The 17,214-nt window shown below is 49.5% G+C and overlaps 6 protein-coding genes across 6 annotated transcripts; 4 read left to right on the forward strand and 2 right to left on the reverse strand.

Annotated features, from left to right (window-relative positions):
* Positions 1-206: 206 nt before the first annotated feature.
* On the reverse strand, positions 207-870 carry MRS44_003729 (uncharacterized protein; the record flags this gene model as incomplete). The annotated part of the gene is made up of 3 exons (XM_046273579.1): positions 207-556; positions 622-681; positions 729-870. 3 exons carry the CDS (start codon positions 868-870, stop codon positions 207-209), a joined length of 552 nt encoding a protein of 183 aa, XP_046137847.1.
* Positions 871-2,048: 1,178 nt separating this feature from the next.
* MRS44_003730 (uncharacterized protein) lies at positions 2,049-3,819 on the forward strand (the record flags this gene model as incomplete). Its single annotated transcript, XM_046283029.2, has 2 exons — positions 2,049-2,955; positions 3,017-3,819. 2 exons carry the CDS (start codon positions 2,049-2,051, stop codon positions 3,817-3,819), a joined length of 1,710 nt encoding a protein of 569 aa, XP_046137848.2.
* A 3,750-nt stretch (positions 3,820-7,569) lies between these two features.
* On the forward strand, positions 7,570-7,881 carry MRS44_003731 (uncharacterized protein; the record flags this gene model as incomplete). The annotated part of the gene is made up of 1 exon (XM_046280853.1): positions 7,570-7,881. One exon carries the CDS (start codon positions 7,570-7,572, stop codon positions 7,879-7,881), a length of 312 nt encoding a protein of 103 aa, XP_046137851.1.
* A 3,534-nt stretch (positions 7,882-11,415) lies between these two features.
* Positions 11,416-12,499, forward strand: MRS44_003732 (uncharacterized protein; the record flags this gene model as incomplete). Its single annotated transcript, XM_046273581.2, has 4 exons — positions 11,416-11,491; positions 11,570-11,775; positions 11,835-11,901; positions 11,955-12,499. The coding sequence occupies 4 exons, from the start codon at positions 11,416-11,418 to the stop codon at positions 12,497-12,499; spliced, it is 894 nt and encodes a 297-aa protein (XP_046137852.2).
* Positions 12,500-13,980: 1,481 nt separating this feature from the next.
* MRS44_003733 (uncharacterized protein) lies at positions 13,981-14,949 on the forward strand (the record flags this gene model as incomplete). Its single annotated transcript, XM_046273582.2, has 1 exon — positions 13,981-14,949. The coding sequence occupies one exon, from the start codon at positions 13,981-13,983 to the stop codon at positions 14,947-14,949; it is 969 nt and encodes a 322-aa protein (XP_046137853.2).
* A 258-nt stretch (positions 14,950-15,207) lies between these two features.
* MRS44_003734 (uncharacterized protein) lies at positions 15,208-17,128 on the reverse strand (the record flags this gene model as incomplete). The annotated part of the gene is made up of 5 exons (XM_046275439.2): positions 15,208-15,267; positions 15,325-16,566; positions 16,618-16,669; positions 16,728-16,996; positions 17,048-17,128. 5 exons carry the CDS (start codon positions 17,126-17,128, stop codon positions 15,208-15,210), a joined length of 1,704 nt encoding a protein of 567 aa, XP_046137854.1.
* Positions 17,129-17,214: the final 86 nt, after the last annotated feature.

Here is a 17,214-nt window from a genome sequence, read left to right on the forward strand (position 1 = left end):
ACGTGACATCCCTTCGTTCTCATGAAGCTATCTATTCGCTCAGCTATCCCATCAAGGGCCGGCTTCGACTATAACACAGAACACAATAGCGATAAAACTATCTAGCTAAGAAGCGGAACCGAGGTCTATTCTAATTGATATTGCCAGATAAGTATGTGTTGACCTTAACCTATGCTAAAGGCACTACCAATTTACTCCTCGGATAGTCAGGTGGACAATGGCTTTGTTGCCTTGAGAGTAAATATAATAGCACTGTTTGCTTCCTCCGTGTCATTCCATTTCAACGAGTAGACTCCTTTGATGTCCGAGGGTATTCCCTGCCATAAAGAAACCAACCCTCCATTCATGGACGCAAAAGCGATCGCTCCGTAGAAGGAGAATCCATCGGTGACGAGGTTAGAAGTTTCGTTGCTTGTAGCATTGACGAGTTGAACATCGTGCGATGGCGCCGCAGTGCTGGGAATGGCGAAGGTGAGGTTGGACCAGGTTGGCTGAGCATTGTCGGCCAGGGCAGTGGTGTTCGGAGAGCAAGACCATTGGCCGTCATGAGACACAACTGTTGAATTTGTTAGATTTGATGCGTTCTGCCAAGTATTGTGTAGGTTTTGGTGTATGACTTACGAATGATAGGAGCAGCCTGGACATCGTCTAGTAGTGAAGGCTCGCCGGCGTAGACGTGTTCTACGATATGGATTAGCGAGGGAATCGGACTGAACAGGTATACCTACCTCCATCGGAGAACAGAACTAGACCACCCACATCCTCGCCATATGCGTAGAGCTGGAATGGCCCGTCTGGCGTTGCTGCATTGGCACAGGCAACGGGCGAGGCGGCAACCAAGGACAAAAGAAGGAACTCCGTGACACGCATTATTGTTTGCTTGCAGAACTGAAAAAGTCCAGGGGGAATACGACAACAGGGAATGTCAGACAGTATGTAGATTCCGGATGAGGGCGTTGAGGCGGGACGAGAATAGTTAAAATACGTTCTGCTCGCGAGTCGTCGCATCTATCGTGACCTAGCAGCCTAAGCCCCTAATTCAGACCCGGATCCCGTCATCTCTCAGCCCCACACACATACTACGTTACAGCGACCGCGGGACTGAGTAGGCGAAGCCCAAGTCATTTGGCAACTATAGCATAGCGACTATAATCTGGAATATGTTGCTAAGAGGAATAACCGCGGGCTTGCCGCTGAAGACACAACAGACGCGTAAGCATTCGGTGGTAGGCCCAACTTTCTAACATGGACGTACCCCTTTACGATGTCACCTAGGCGGGTTACATACTGGGGTCTGTCCGATAGGGCATGGGTCCTTTTACACCCGGAAAATTTTCCAACGGCATATGTTTCACTGTATCCTGGATATCTTCTAAGTTTGCTGGGATATGTATTGATTTTGAGGCCTCACCAGTAAAGTGCCAATGCGGGAAGTAACCAGCTCCACCCCCACAAGCATTGCCTCGTCATCACATTACGTAGCTGGACCCTGTCTCTGTCTTCAACGCGATTCAGGTCAACCTTGTTACCGCGATAAACGTCGTAGTAATGGTATGATTGTAACTGGGCGGTTTGCCTTGCATACCCACCAGCGTCATGATGTTGCGGTCCGTGGTAGCCAGGTATTCCATATAGGCAAGTCCGCCGAGCATAACTCAAGTGTAGTATCACCGGCTTCAGCGTAAACCTACCACGTACGTAGTATTCAGCTCAGTTTCAGTAATTTGATAGCTATGTTGCACTCAGTAAACGCGGATACTCTGTGGGAAGAATCTGGCCAAGGCTGGAGCAGGCTCACAACTCTAAGACAACCCAAGTACAAATGGCATACTTTCCGCCCAATAAATCCTAGAGACAGACACTATCTATACCTCAATCACGGTCAAGAACTGTAACAAGATTCTACACTGCCTCCGCGACAGTGTTCCTGCGGTGCTGTGTCAACCCAAGATCTCTGCTTTCCTGGGTTTCCGTTCTTTGCAGCATCCTCTCACACATTCCTTTGACTTGTCAACTCCCTCATTCTTTCTCAGATTTCCTAACTCATCATGCATTATCTTTCGTACATTGTTTTGGCCACGGCAAAGCTGGCTTCTGCCCTTCCCAGTTCCAACTCCGTTCAACCTGCCAGCATACAGCGTCGTGCGGCCTGTGAGGGCAACACTGCCACCACCCGCACTCAATGGTGTGACCTGGACATTTCAACAGACTATTGGACCGAACCTGTCGACACTGGTGTCACTAGGGAATATTGGCTCGATATAAGCGACACGACAGTCTCCCCAGATGGCCGATCGCGATCTGCTATGGCCATCAATGGCAGCATCCCTGGTCCTACGTTATTTGCCGATTGGGGAGACAATATGGTTATCCACGTTACCAACTCGCTAACGACATCGCTTAATGGCACTTCTCTCCACTGGCACGGCATTCGACAGAATTATACAAATCAGCACGATGGCGTTCCCGCAATTACCCAATGTCCCGTTGCTGTGGGTGACACTATTACCTATTCATGGAAGGCAACGCAGTACGGCACCAGCTGGTACCATTCTCACTTTGGCCTACAAGCCTATCAGGGGGTCTTTGGCGGTCTGATTATCAATGGTCCCGCCACAGCGAACTACGACGAGGACTTGGGCGTACTATTCTTGAATGACTGGGACCTCCAGACAGTTGATGAGCTCTACCCGTCCGCTGAACTGAATGGTCCTCCGGCACTTGAGAATGGGCTCATCAACGGCACTAACATCTACACCGATGAGGATGGCAATGAAATCGGCAGCCGATTCAACGTGACTTTTGAGTCGGGAAAGACATACCGCCTGAGGCTTGTCAACGCGGCCGTCGATACGCACTACAAATTTTCCATCGATAATCACACCCTTACTGTCATCTCTGGTGATCTTGTGCCCGTTGAGCCTTATACGGCTACTCACGTGGACGTGGCCATGGGTAAGCCAAATTGACATAGCTCATACCTCTCGACCCCATTGCTCACGCAGTTCTCTTCTAGGTCAACGCATCGATGTGGTTGTCACAGCTGATCAGGCTGTCACTTCTGGTAGCTTCTGGTTGCGGGCTATCCCCCAGTCTGCGTGCTCTGACATTACCAACGGCGACAATGTCCGCGGTATTGTATACTATGGAGACAGCACCGCGATCCCAGAGACAACGGGCCATACTTACACAGATAGCTGTGGTGATGAAACGCCCAACATGGTGCCCGCTGTCCCAAAGAATGTCGAGGGGGCAAACTGGAGCGACTTTGAGGATGCGGCCGTTGGGCGTAACAGCGCAGGGCTCTTCAAGTGGACGCTCAACACCACCTCGTTCTTGGTCGATTGGGCAGAGCCAACCCTCGAGTCCATCATAGGTGGCGTGACCGAGTACACGACCCAAAACGCCGTCATAGAGTTCTCAAGCTTTCAGTGGGTGTACCTGGTTGTCCAGACGGTCATCCCGGTCCCGCATCCGATCCACTTGCACGGCCACGACTTCTTCATCTTGGCTCAAGGTTCCGGCACGTACGACTCTTCGACTGTGAAACTGAACATGGACAACCCCCCTCGCCGGGATACGGCCATGCTGCCGGCATCGGGATACCTCGTCATGGCATGGGAGACGGATAACCCTGGTGCGTGGCTCATGCATTGCCACATCGGGTGGCACGTGTCTGAGGGCTTTGCATTGCAGTTTATCGAGCGGGTGGATGAGATTCCCGGAATAGTCCATGAGGATCTCTTATCGGATGTGTGCACCGAGTGGGTTGCGCATAGGGATGGTTATGCAATTGTCCAGCATGACTCGGGTGTGTAGGCGCAGAACCAACCACAACACCAAAGAATGCAGGCTGTAGACATCACTAGCATCTCGACAAACACATGCATCAAGGTACCATGAGTTACTAAAAAAAGAGTAAAGATAAGAGACACCTTTAATAGCCTCTATTGCGATGGCTTTTACTTCTAAAATGAGTTTCTTTTTGTCCTGCGAGTAATACATAAGTTATCTGATCTTATTTACACGACTATTAATAAACATTTGAGAACTTACAGAATTTGGCTACAAATAACCTTGTCTCTGTTCTGCATTCTGAATCTGTCCAACCCAGCTGAGTCTGTACTTAACATTCAGCTCTGCAACAGGGGTTGATTCCAAAGGCGTTGTGTCGTCCAATGTCCCGCCTTGAATAAATACTTGATCATCCGGAGCCGGTGAGCTTCCCGTGAGGCCCGCGAAAATGGGGCTGCCACATGTGGGACAAAAATGAAGCCAAACTTCAAAGCCTTCATCGAAGTGTGTGGCTTGGTAAACTTTTAATTCCCCGCTTTTTAGAGTGAAGGCTGAATATAGAATTGTCACATTGTGAGAGGTTGATCCGCCCGTGATTTTGCGACAGACACGACAGTGGCATAACAAAGGCTGCCATCAACCGGTCAGCATCGACAAGTAACACCCGAAGTGGAATGACAGGACAGATGTTGCTCGTGTTGACGCAAATCATAGGAATTGGCGGTATTGGTTATAACTGGACTTGTCGTCATCTCACCTTGGCCGCTTGTTCGCCGGAGATGTCTATCGCGTAACGTACTGCACCACATAGACAACTGCCGTGTAACATTATTGTGGAGGCCTGTTTGTCTGATAACATTTTTCTTTGAAGAAGAGCGATGAGAGTTGAAATTGCAGGGGGGAGCGGTTGTCTGTTGACTTGAAAGAGGGCGAGGTGCGTGCAAACTAGGCGTCTGAGACACATCTTTATAGCTAGCAGAATCTGGGGGCTTTCGACTGGTGATCGGAACTGGTTGGGATTGGTAAGCTAACGGGGCTAACGGAGATAATTGAATTGGAGCTAACGTGTTTTTGGACATCTATCAAGGCTACTTTCTGCTTCATCAAGCTGCCCCTTCAAGGATAACTAACCTGTGCTCATAGATGTAGCGGCTACAACCCTTGCCTCCCCTAATGAACCATCAAACCTCGTCGCGGCAGTTCCTGGTTCCATTGACACGTCACTCTCTGGCCAAGGTGGAGTCACTTGCATGGACGAACCAAGGTCTCGCCGAGATGCGACATGGTGGATCAAGAATTCAAGATGTGCCTCTTGTGGCCCGTGGACAGACACGGAGATCGGAAGGCCGAAGCTCCGATATTTTGAGGTTCCGTCCGGAGACATGACCGCGAGTGGAGCGAGAGGTCCATGGTCCCACTTTGGACAGATGAGAGCGGGTTCTTGTAGTATACAAGGGTGATCCAATTTAGCCCAGTAGAGAACGAAATACCGCCCGATCCCCCTCTCCTGTTCACTTTGTCATTTCCTAGGATGCTATCCTAGATCGAGTATTAGCATGACCATGGGGAAGTACTTAAGAGTTGTCCCTGTACTTTCTGATAGTAGATAACTCTTGCTCTCTCTCACTTCCATTCTGTGTTGCTCCCAACACCATGTGGCTTTCTTAGTTCTTGGTCGTTTCTGCCGCTATGGCCATTGCTTGCGCAATGCCAGTTCTTCAACGGCAGACATCCAATTCTCGACTACTTTTTAAGTCTATACGAGGAGTCTTTTTTAAAAATGTCTTTACGCGTTCAAATGGACATTTACTCCTTACCACATTCGACCAGGGGGTTATATACTCTTTGGATCCGTCCTCTCCAAACCCAGAGCCCCAGCTTGTCGCTCAGATTCCTGGTAGCAACAGCTCTTTCGGGATTAGTGAGATCTCGCCAGAAGTGTTTGCCATCAGCAGCGGAAACTATATCATATCGGACTTCCGCTTCATAAGAGGCTCCGCGAAAATCACGACTCTTGATCTCGCCAGAGGGTTCCGTGAGGGACGGAAGCCTGTCATGAGGACCGTCGCGCAGGTTTCCAACACGACCAGCTGGTTCAAATTACGGCAGATGGTAACCAGACCATTCTTCTCGATGACAACATAGATTTGATACCCAGGTTTCCGACGGCAGCTGCGCTCAGCAAGGACGAGCAGACGGTATATCTGGTCACTGGAGGTTCGTCCACAGACCCTTCTAAAGGTGGCCAGATTATCGAGGTCAAAGTTTAGGGTTGCTACTTGTCTTTGGGGCTGGCGAGGGGGAGGGCTATTAGCGCTGTATGGCCGCGGCTTAGCTCAGGTATCAGGCTGTAAAAGTAGGATCGTTCGCGTTTCGTGACTGCAAGCACGGGTTGCCAGTATTTTGATGAGGGAAAGGAACCATGGACCTTGACTTATTCACCCCGGACTTGTGGCGGCTCCCATGTGTAGTAGAAGACAAGCTCAGGACTGTTTGATCGTGGAGTCGACAAACAACACCCACCTGATAACTCTAGAGGAGCAACATGACCCCTGATTGTCCTTTCGACACCGCCCAGCCACTACGAGCTGAATCACTTTGCGCTGGGGCATTGGTGCGTTGGTGCCAAGCCCATCGCTTCTCATCAACTTTTTTTTGTCACTGAAGCTCGAACTCGGGTAGCAATAAATAAAAGGGTAGAATACATGTTTAGGCCTTACAAGGGGTCATGCTAGCACTTAAGCTTCCACGTGTCCATCGCTTTCACCAGTCTCACGGGTGCTTAGTCGGTCCCGAACCTGCAAAAGTCCCCGGGAACTTACTCGCCCTTCCTGCACAGAGGGCGCAGACGACAGACATTCCAGATCAGGAGAGACAAATGAAGTAGAGCCCGCCTCACTTGCTTGGGGAGGCCATCTTTTAAGGTTTTAATTAGCCAATGTAAAACCACCGATTGAGTTTAGACTTCTCACTATATCCTGGGAGTCAAAGTTCCAATTGGCTCGGCTATATCTTCCTTGCACTAACCCGGAAATCCGGAGCCCTGGTCCCTGGCGATTGTCAAACCACATCCAGGATTCGGCCTAACTTGAGCATGCCGCACCGCTTACATCACAGAGGCCTTTTCTGTGTTCTTTACTCCGATTCGCACGATGTACCATGATTTCCAGGGTTATTTATATCCTTCATTATGGATGCTACGCAAGCGGCACCGGGTTTGGTATGGGCAGTTGTATGCCCACGCCAAGCTCACGGCGCCGCCTCTTCTTCACGGAGCGCCAGCTGTCGTATGCGTGCCGCGACGGGGGCACTGCCTCCGATCGTGTCCACGCAGGTGCTTACCCTAGCTCTAAAGGCGCCATTAATAGCGTGACATATGTCTGAAATTATGCATAGTGACACATGCGCTTTTGATCGTGCTTTTAGTTGAATCATCGTCTTGTGTTGTTGCATTCCTTCGTCGTTGCGATAGAAATGGGTGTAATATAACGCGCGTGGGGTTAAGGCTCCGGTAATATGCATGAATCCTAGGAAACACGGGCCGGATAGCTGGGAAATACTGTGAAGTTTTAGAATACTTGTTTGTAGTTAAACGTTTATCTAAATAGTAGTTAAGAACTAGTGTTACTAAACCTTGCTATATAAGAGCGGTTTAATTCCTGTATGGAAAGATATCACTACCATCCTTACCTTGATCCTCACCCTCATCCTTTTCAAGCCCAAGTATCGCCAAGTCATATTCAAGCAACTATCACCACCACCAAGACCGCAACCATGCGTCCCGCTACTATTCTCAGTGCTCTTGCCCCTGCCCCCTTCCCGACTGCGGCTATAATTAATAACCAGGGCAGCAATGCTACAGTTGCCCGTGGTCATGAGGTTGAGGCCCGCGACGCCACCCCGGCCTATACCAAGCACCTCGAGACAGAGCATCTCGTTTCTCGCTGGGAAGACGGCAGCGATATCCTCACTTGGCCTGTTGATAAGGTCGGACACGGCAAAACTTACTACCAGCTCATCGTCGCCAGCCTAGGCAACAAGTACCTAGTCCAGTTCTGGAACAGCCAGCCAATCAACGGCTATTGAAAAGTGATTTAACCTCAGAGCATACCCAAAGGTAGATCAAGGCAACCCAGTCAGAGAGATATAGTTTTACACCCAGTCAAGCCATCATGCCCAATGCCTTTCAACGCAAGAGCCAATATAAAATAAGCTCTGCAGATGCCTCCACGCTCAACACTCTGTCTTAAAATCAACGGCTATACTCTTAAGTTTACCATTACCGCGCCTGGCCTCTCCGTTTCCAAGACTCTCACGAGCGGTACCAACACTTTCCTTCCAGGTTACCAAGTCTGGCGATAGCTTCCAGGTCAAGGCTGAGTAGGCTTGATATCAGCGCGCGCCCCGTGTCTTTTTGAAGGATTAGATATGATGTTCTGTTAAACTCGATTTCGCCTCCGAGGTGCTGGATCTGGAAGTCAGGGACGGGAGAGGAGGGTGTCTTGTCTCGTACACACAGCCTCAGTGCCTCTGTATCAGCGGGATTACCTATATTATTGAAAACTCAACTGCCTCGATCATGCGCTGCACAGCATCTCTCCCATTAAGGCTAGATGAGTGTCGTAGCACATGGGCCCCTCGCACCGCCGAAGGAGCTCAAGGCCACCTAGCAACCCACCTCTTCCCTGGAACCCGACATTTCATCTTCGTGTGCCTCCTGCTCACGACGACTGGATCAGGCAGCCATTGAAGAGCTCGACCGCCCTGGAGCCTGGTGTCAGTTCAAGCTTTCAGAGTTCGCTCAATCTATGGACAGCCGAGCTGCGTAGAGGCAAGGATGATGCAGGCTGCAATCGATGGAGCCCCTAAGCAAGAAGAGAACATCCTGGGAGTTAAGTTAGGTATCTTCTGGCGAAGTTCTCCCATCAAGGGCTGGGTATTAACTATATCAGTTCATATGCCATTTGAATCCCGACGCTCTCTGTTTCCTTTCTCGCCCACGATCCTGAGTAGTCGCTGCTTTAACCTGAGTAGTTCCTGGGTTGCTCCTGAGCTTGGGGTGAGCCGGCAGGCCGGCAAAGAATAGTGGGTCCATTGCTACCATTTCGTCCGCCACGATTGGCCAGAACGGAGCAGTCCGGAGGACGATATTTTTCGAATGTGATAGATCAGGTGGCGTGTGTTCTCAGCTATCAAGGTGTTGAGGTGGCTTCGAGAGTAACTGTTTTAGATGTGACTCCCAACAATTGCTTAAAGTCTAGACACGATCTAGGCTGTGCAGCTTGCAGGATCAGGAAGGTAGGGTAGATGTAAGAGAACTACAACACACTGGAGTCTTGAACCCAACATGTTCAAGGTAGTGGTATGCACAGGGGCTGATGAAGGAGTTTACCTCGTTTGCATTGCGTCGGTGTCGGACACAAACGCACAACGCATTCCTAAGTACTCTGATTAGTCTGAACGATCCAAGGATGAATGCCCTCCTTCGTACCCTAGCGGTTACATAGATCTAGATGGGGATGGGGATGGGGATGGGTGATACAATTCAATACACTCGTGGCGTTATCGATTCGGGGGTGGCAATAGCCGGAGGATCATGGTGATCGAGCCCGACCGGACGTGAACTGGCAGAACCAGTCATGATTTTGGGTACAATACGTCCAGAGAAGTGAAACAATGGTTCAATATTACAATCATAGACTATCTTTACGATGCCACGGCGCAGAAAGCGTTCGTGACGGAGGAAAGCCCAATACAGAGGTCATAGTCGCAATTTTCGTGGCGTATTGAATCAGCCAGCCTCAAGAAACTCAACCAACCCTTGGCAGTACAGCGCCGTGATTGGCTAACGTGTTGTCACATTTTTAGGTCTGCATATCACATTAACCAAAACACTAGTCTCTGGCCGCACTACATGCGTACATGAGACCATTCAACCGTTGATAGGACTGTTGGGGCTCAGGGATGAATAACGTATGTAGCCTAGACTGTCTAGAACACACGGCCATGTAATGTCGTAATGCCTTGTGTAAAGCTGGCATGGTATAAGTTCTGCAGCCTCAATTCCTATCTCGCCTAGCTATGCTCTTTTAATACCTAGCTCCGGCTAGACGAACGCTGAGCTGAGACATGCGGAGTCGAAACGTTACTGGTTATTTTACGATTATAAGCATGACCGCTGTGGCTTGATACTACACAGTGTAGTCACGTCATAGACTCCTGCCTCATCGGCAGAAGTCAGACAGGGTATTAACCAATTGATACCCGCGAGGATACTCGACAACTCTTGGAGGCGCAGAGTGGCCAGTTTGCTTTGCCAATTCCGCATGGCAGCAGGTATTGAAAGTGATCAGATACTTGAGAAGCAACCCGGATATGAACCTATAAGGGCTTGCTTGTGATTAATAGCCTCTTTACCTTACTGATACCTTAAAATCAGGGATTACTAGACTAAGAGGTCTGTAGAGGTCATGTAGAGGTCATGTAACGGGGTCATTGGGAGACTAAGGGTGACCAATTTAGGCGTACAGCAACGGGCCGCTCTTGACAAGACGTCCCGGCCTTCCCCGCATACAGCTAGCCACAATAGGCCGACGCTATTCCTGGGTGGGACTCCGGCCAGCCCCCTTTATAATACATAAGCTCGATGCAGTAATGCCTAAGCGGTATAGGTGGAGTAAATTAGCTGTAGTTTAAGCCATAAGTCTCTACGCTCTCCTCTTCTCATGCAGATGAAGATCGTTGAACATACGACCAGCAACCAGCTCTCCTACATGTCTTGTGTTGTCACGCAAGCCTCGCGTGACGAAAGTGACCCGGGCCGTGGTGTGCAGGAGGCTTAACTTCATTTGCAATAAGAGTCCTGAAATGTTCGAGACCCGGCCAACATTGTACATTACAGGACTTTTCACGAGCATGTGTCTCATACTCCACCTACTAAGAATCGGGGCCCATGAGCTGGACAGAAGACATATGCAGGGGTTGATAGACCCTGCTGATACATTCCATGCAATTATTGTCCTCTCAATAGCACCATGCCTTGTTTGGTAGCCGCCACCCCCTCATCACTCGCCAGGAACAGGCAGCCTTTTGTGATATCAAGCCATCTTCCCATTCTGGAAATCAAGCGGCTGGCTGAATGTTTCCTTGCATAGATGAACCAGTAATAATTGCTCCAACACTGTAAAGATAGCGTATATCGAATCCCTAGCCTGCCTCGCTGCCAAGAGCCGAAAAGGATAGTTTCGTATCACAGTTGCAATATCTGTCATGAGAATCTTTTCTTTTCTCTTCTCTTCTCCCCTCATCCCAAGCCCGGACTATTGCTCATTTCAGCAGATGGCGTTGCACCCCTCAACAGACGGGCAGATGTTTGATGGCGCCACACTGGGTTGAGGCGAGCTGAGTGATGGGGCAGCGGCCGACGATCTAGACTCGCCCTTTGTCTCGTTCTTGCCGTGAAGGGCAAAGAATAGGGTAGGGGTCTTGAGGATGCAGCCTGTTTATTAAGCAGCCTCCGAACCTTGCTCTGAGTAGCCCTTCTTCTTCCTATCATATTCTCCCTCCTCTCTGTCTTCCTGCCTTCACCCCTTTCTTCGTCGGACCCTTGAACCGCTCAAAATGCTGTCCAACCAATTCTTGCAATTGGCCCTTCTCGCTGCAGTAGGGCTACAAAAGCTTGTTCTCGCTGGTGCTGGTACGTTCTCTCTTTTCTGACCTCGGGACTTCTGGGTTGAAAAATGTATCAAGACTAAGCACATATACCTTTGCGTAGATCCATCACCAGTTTACGGCAATATCGGACAGCAAGCACTCTACCAACAGCCAGCGGTTGCTAATACAACCGAAGAGATCGAGCAGTTGATGGAGGAGTGTGATGAATCAATCACAGCCTGCGCAGCGACAGCAAAGAACAAAGTCATCAGCACATACACATCCACAATATACACCACAAACATTCATGTCCATGAGGAAGTAACGGTGCGTAGCCTCTTAAGCTTCCATGCATGAATCGACACTCTGTTCTGACACAACTTAAGACGATTTCCACATCCACTCGGACTTATACCGAGGTCGAAGTTTCAACGGAGACGACAACTACCGAAGGTATATAGTCCTTGAAAGAACTATCGTATCAGTCGCACTTACAAATAACTCAGGTCAATGTCGTGAAACGGAATTTGTGCAAGCCCCGATCCCTCAAATCGTTACAGTTGACGTCAACACCACCACCACCCGAGAATACGTTCATATCACCTCCACGACCACCAAAGTACTCTCAGTCGTCAAATACAAGCAGACTGCCCAGTGCATCGTCAGGAAGAAGAGCACTGGCCTCGCGCCCTTTCCCCCCTCTGCACCTACCGCGAATCCCCCTGGATACGGCTCCAACCCTTCTCAGCCCCATTCAAACGAGCCGACGTCCCGACAAGTTCCGCCTGCTTCAAGCCCCTCTGGATTTGCCTCAGACTCTTCTCAGCCGGCTCGAAGCGAGCCGCCTTCTCACCCATCCTCGGGTCGAGGTGGTGGAAGGCCGAGGTACGTTCCTGTTGACAAGAACTTCATTCCAATTCTCAAAGAGCCTCGTCGACGTCGGGCTAACAGTGAACCCTCTAGCTCCACGCCGACGCCCTCCAGCGTGTCGACGGTCGCCTTCGGAAGCGCTTCAGGTGCTTCCTCATCCACTTTGTCAACGGGCCCCTAAAGCTCTTCTTAGTCCGCGACGGGGAATTTGGGCCTGGCGCCAATGGAAACGTCCGTATGAGTCTTGTCGGGTAGTCATTGGTCCCTTCTCTCTGGATTCGGGAATAATGAACTTGTATATCCTTATGTACTGTACCTGGTCTTTGTAGCTGTGAAATGTCTTTCAAATCTTGGCAGGTGCGTAGTTGTGTTCGACCATCGCGACATTCTAACTCCAGGAGGGAATCAGCACTTAGGTTTTCAAGACCACAACCAAGATTTCTTATCCTATATAACTCTTTCTGGAAGCTTAGCCATTAGAAAGTATGAGGATATTTTTTTTTAATGATTAGATGTGTACTTCTGTTGTAGCTACTTGTTAAACTCAAGAAACAATGCCGTCACCGTTCGACCGTGACGATTTCCTCTTATGGATTAGTACAATTTTCAGAGAGCGTGACGATTCCCCAATTTAGCTGGCGTCGTGTGAGGCCTGACCTGACTCTCTATGCTGTTTCCTTCCAACCAGCTTTTGAGGCGGATGGTTGGCAATGCTTGTGTTGCTTTCCCCCAACAAATTACTGATAAATTTCCAGATGGCTTTTCTGAAATCAATAGTTTTAGGTGCCGCACAGACTGTCTCAGCCAACCTCGTTGGTCTATGGTCTCGACCCGCGTTGAAGAATGAGGCCTTGCCTAATTTAGGATTTGTGTTGACGTGGTGATGGCTCCGCTAGCCATACTAAGTAAGGTTTGGCGAGGGAGAAGTTGTTATTAGATTTCAGCTGGGAAATGGCATGTGATGTTAAAGGTGGCTTGCAGTCCCTTCTACGGTTAAAGTTGACTTGTGTGCTCATGACCGGGAGTCAACCTGCGAAGATCGTAATAGACCAATTAAATATAATAGCTATGAAGGGCTGATATTACTAGCAGTCTAGAACTTTGATATGTTAAGATGTGGCTGGCTGAACAGAGCTATGAGTTAGTATCCCTTGTAGCTGTATCTGACATACTTCTTATGAAGCAGTAAATAGACCATTAGCAAAATTATTATATAAACGCTCTTTTATCCTTAGATTTAGCTCCTGACAAGCATCTACTATTACTCTTTTATCAACCAACTTATCTTCAAGAACATTTATCTGCCCATCCATTATGTCTTACACAGCTCAACAAAAGACCTTAGACTCTCCGAGTGTGTTCAACTACTCAGGAGCATCCTCTGTCGCATTCAAAGGGGAACTCTATGTTTTTTATAGCAGCCAAGCCAAGAATGGCGGCTGGTATAATGTTTTCAACACAGATGAGAGCCAGTGGACCTCTTACTCACTCCAAAAGAGCGGCGCATCAAACATGTGGATTGCTGATTAGACGACCCCATGCGCCGTTGTATGGCAAGATGCTGTATTTGTTTTTTTCAACAGCGTTGGGAACGATGGAACTTGGTGGACCGCTTCCTCAGATGGTCGGAAATGGAACCCAGCGCAATCGGTATCTCGGTCCATGGGTACTACTTCCGAAACCTTTGCAAAATGGACAAGCCCAGCTGCCGCGGTCTACCAGAACGTTCTGTACCTCGTATGGAACAACAGTCGTAATAACGGCATGTTACGATACACAACTTGGAGCACTCCGGCGGATGCATTTGCAAAGCCAATGGATGTTCCATCTCGGGGACTGTCAATTTGGACTGAAACCAGTGCGGCCATGACTGTCTTTAATGACCAACTTTGTCTATTCTTCAACGGATCAGGTCAAGACGGCACATGGATGACCATCTTCAGCAACGGAAAATGGTCCCAAGTCATTTCGGTAACCTTTCCTATCAAGGGTAGCGCTCTGAATTGCACAAGCCCTGCGGTCTATGTTTCCGAAGGCGGAAGTCAATTAACCCTTTTTTGGAATGGAAGTGCCAATGACGGACTCTGGTATACTAATACCACGGATGGAAAAACATGGTTGCCGCAAACCAGCCTTGTCAGCACAATTGGGGGGCAGAGTCTGATGAACAAAAGCAGCCCCTGTGCCACTGTCTATCGTGGAACTCCTTATGTATTTTGGGTTGACCCGGATTCGAAGCTGCGGTACAGTCGAGGATTGACTTTCTTCGTCGATGCAAGAAATTATGACTCAATCTTGCGGGCATTAGCAGATGGATACGATTTCACACTTGTCATCCGCGGTGCGGACGCTATTCAATATTTGAAGGCGCGTTTCCCATCAGGCAAAATCACACTCACGGAACTTACAGCTTCTTCGCAGCTGGAGCTGCCCAATGGAAGATCTCTCATGATGCAACCTAGCGGCGGTGGCAATAATGGTAACCCACCTGCTACAATTATTGCAGCTTTCTTTGCTGGTCTTGCTGCGGCCTTTGCAGCGTGCAAGGGTAACAATGCTCACCTTTCAGTCAATGGAAGTGAAATGACGTTTACAACAAACCCTGCAAATATTGCCAATAACCAGCAGTAAATAGCTATTTCAAACTGTCTAATAATGCCTCCTACTATACAAATGTTCATCTAAATCGCGCCGCATTATTTAAGTCTCGTCTGTGCCAACATAGACCTCCCTGTGCTTGACAATGAAGTTCCATTATACATGCCCCTCTTGTCCCGTGTTGGTATTCCGCGCAAAGTCAAACCAATGAACATGAAATACAAGGCCCGACCCGTAGACTCTTTCTGAGAGTCATTGAAAATTGTACAAGCTTCCTCCACACAACCCAGTTCAGTTCTTGCCATCTCCACCGACAACTTGTGTCGTCACATATGGCAAAGGCTCACCGGGCTTGACCCAGTCAGCATGATGCCTAACAGAGCTCAGCTCATGAGAATTGGCACTTACATTAGCGTCGATCGAATCATCCGCATAAGGACGCCAGAAGTCCTTCTTACCCTGGAAAAGTCGGGTGAGCCATCCGGGGAGGATACCTCCAGGGATACGCCATGTCCAGGGGTCCTTCTCCTTCTTGTTGGCGGCAGTCAGCTTGCCCATCGAGGCTGTCTCAATAGCCCAGACCAGAACCTGAATGATGATGTAGCTGCAAATGCCGGCGATCAATCCATCGGCGATGGAGTAGGTGAAGGGCATGATAGCGATTGTCAGAAACGCAGGAACAGCGTCGCCCATGTATCGCCAGTTAATATCCACGACGGCTCGCATCATCATTGAACCAATCATGATCAAGACGCAGCCCGTCGCCCAGGGAGGAATTGATGCGAAGATAGGGGCAAAGAAGACGGAAATAAAGAAACAAAAACCGGTGACCATGGCTGTGATGCCTGTTCGACCGCCTTCACCGATGCCGGCTCCGCTCTCAATAAAGGCTGTGACAGGGGATGTGCCGAAAACAGCACCGATTGTGATGGAAATGGAGTCCACAAGATAGGCGGTAGCAGAGCCCTCAAAATCTTGAGTGTGCTCATCAATGAGATTGGCAAACCGGGCCATCGAGTAAAGAGTGCCAGTGCAGTCGAGGATATCAACATAGAGGAATGTGATCAACGCACGGCCAAATTGACCGCTGTACTGGCTGACATCCCACTTTTGCACAGCAAGAATTCGTGTGATGGGATGAAAGTTGACAACCTTCTTGAAAAAGTTGAACGAGTCATCTCCAACCGGAGTGTAAGGGAATGCCGTGATGGAGGTGTCACGAGGCCAAGAGCAGATCGACACGAGAACGATGCCAATCAGAATAGCTCCCTTAACGCGGAACATGGTGAGAATGACCGTGAGAATACCACCGCAGAAGATGCCCAGCCACATGGTGGGATTTTGCATCTTATGAGAGCCAGGACATGTGCCGTCTTCCAGCTTGTCGGCAGGAGAGCAGCCGGCAAGTTCAAGAGGGGTAGAGACAGCGCCAGTGACCAGTCCGATGCCCTCGCTGTAGGTGAGGCCAATGAGTGTCAAGAAGAGACCGATACCAGCGCCAGTCGCAAGCTTAATTGACCTCGGGATAGCACGGGCAAGCCATTGTCGAAGACCGAGGATGGTAAGGCCAAAGAAAATGAGACCCTCAACAAAGATGGCCGTCATGGCAACCTCGTAAGGAACCGATCCCGAGCCATGGAAACCGACGACCTAGGTGGCTAGATGTTGGCGAGAGCAGAAAACAAAATGGAAAATACTTACATCATATGCGAGGTATGCGTTCAAGCCCATTCCGCAGCTAATTCCGACAGGCCTGGGTATGTAGTTAGCCATCAATGGTCCGGCGCATCGCATTGCCTATGGGGACTAACATGTTGGCGAGAGCACCGAGGAAGAAGGTCGACAGGGCCGAGATCGCAGCAGTAGCAGTCACCAGATCACGCTTGACCTCATTCTTGCAGAGGAGGTAGTCTGTATTCTCGGCGCAAATGGGGTCCTCGGGTGTCGAGTCGCAGACGCAAGTACCTCCGCTATCGGCCACGATGCTCGAGTTGACAGCCAAGATGTACGCCATCGCGAAGAAAGAAATGATGCCGGCTCGGATCTCGGTGGTAAAACGGGAGCCATGTCGCTCACGGGGCTGCCTCTCAGTCAGTGTCGTTCCTGTGTGATGTTTCTTTGGTCAACTCACATGGCCAGAACCCTCGAGTTGGAACCAGTGGCCAACGCGACTGTTGGCCACGCCATCGTTAATTCGGGTTAGCCAAGTCATGATTTGGATGAGTCGCGGTATTAATTGGCCTCAGAGAAAGAAAGCAGAAAAAAAGGGAGAGAAAAGACAAACAAGAAGAAAGGGAC

This window comes from Fusarium solani, assembly GCF_023522795.1.
Source record: "Fusarium solani strain SB1 chromosome Unknown bctg00000001, whole genome shotgun sequence".
Lineage (NCBI taxonomy): Eukaryota > Fungi > Ascomycota > Sordariomycetes > Hypocreales > Nectriaceae > Fusarium > Fusarium solani.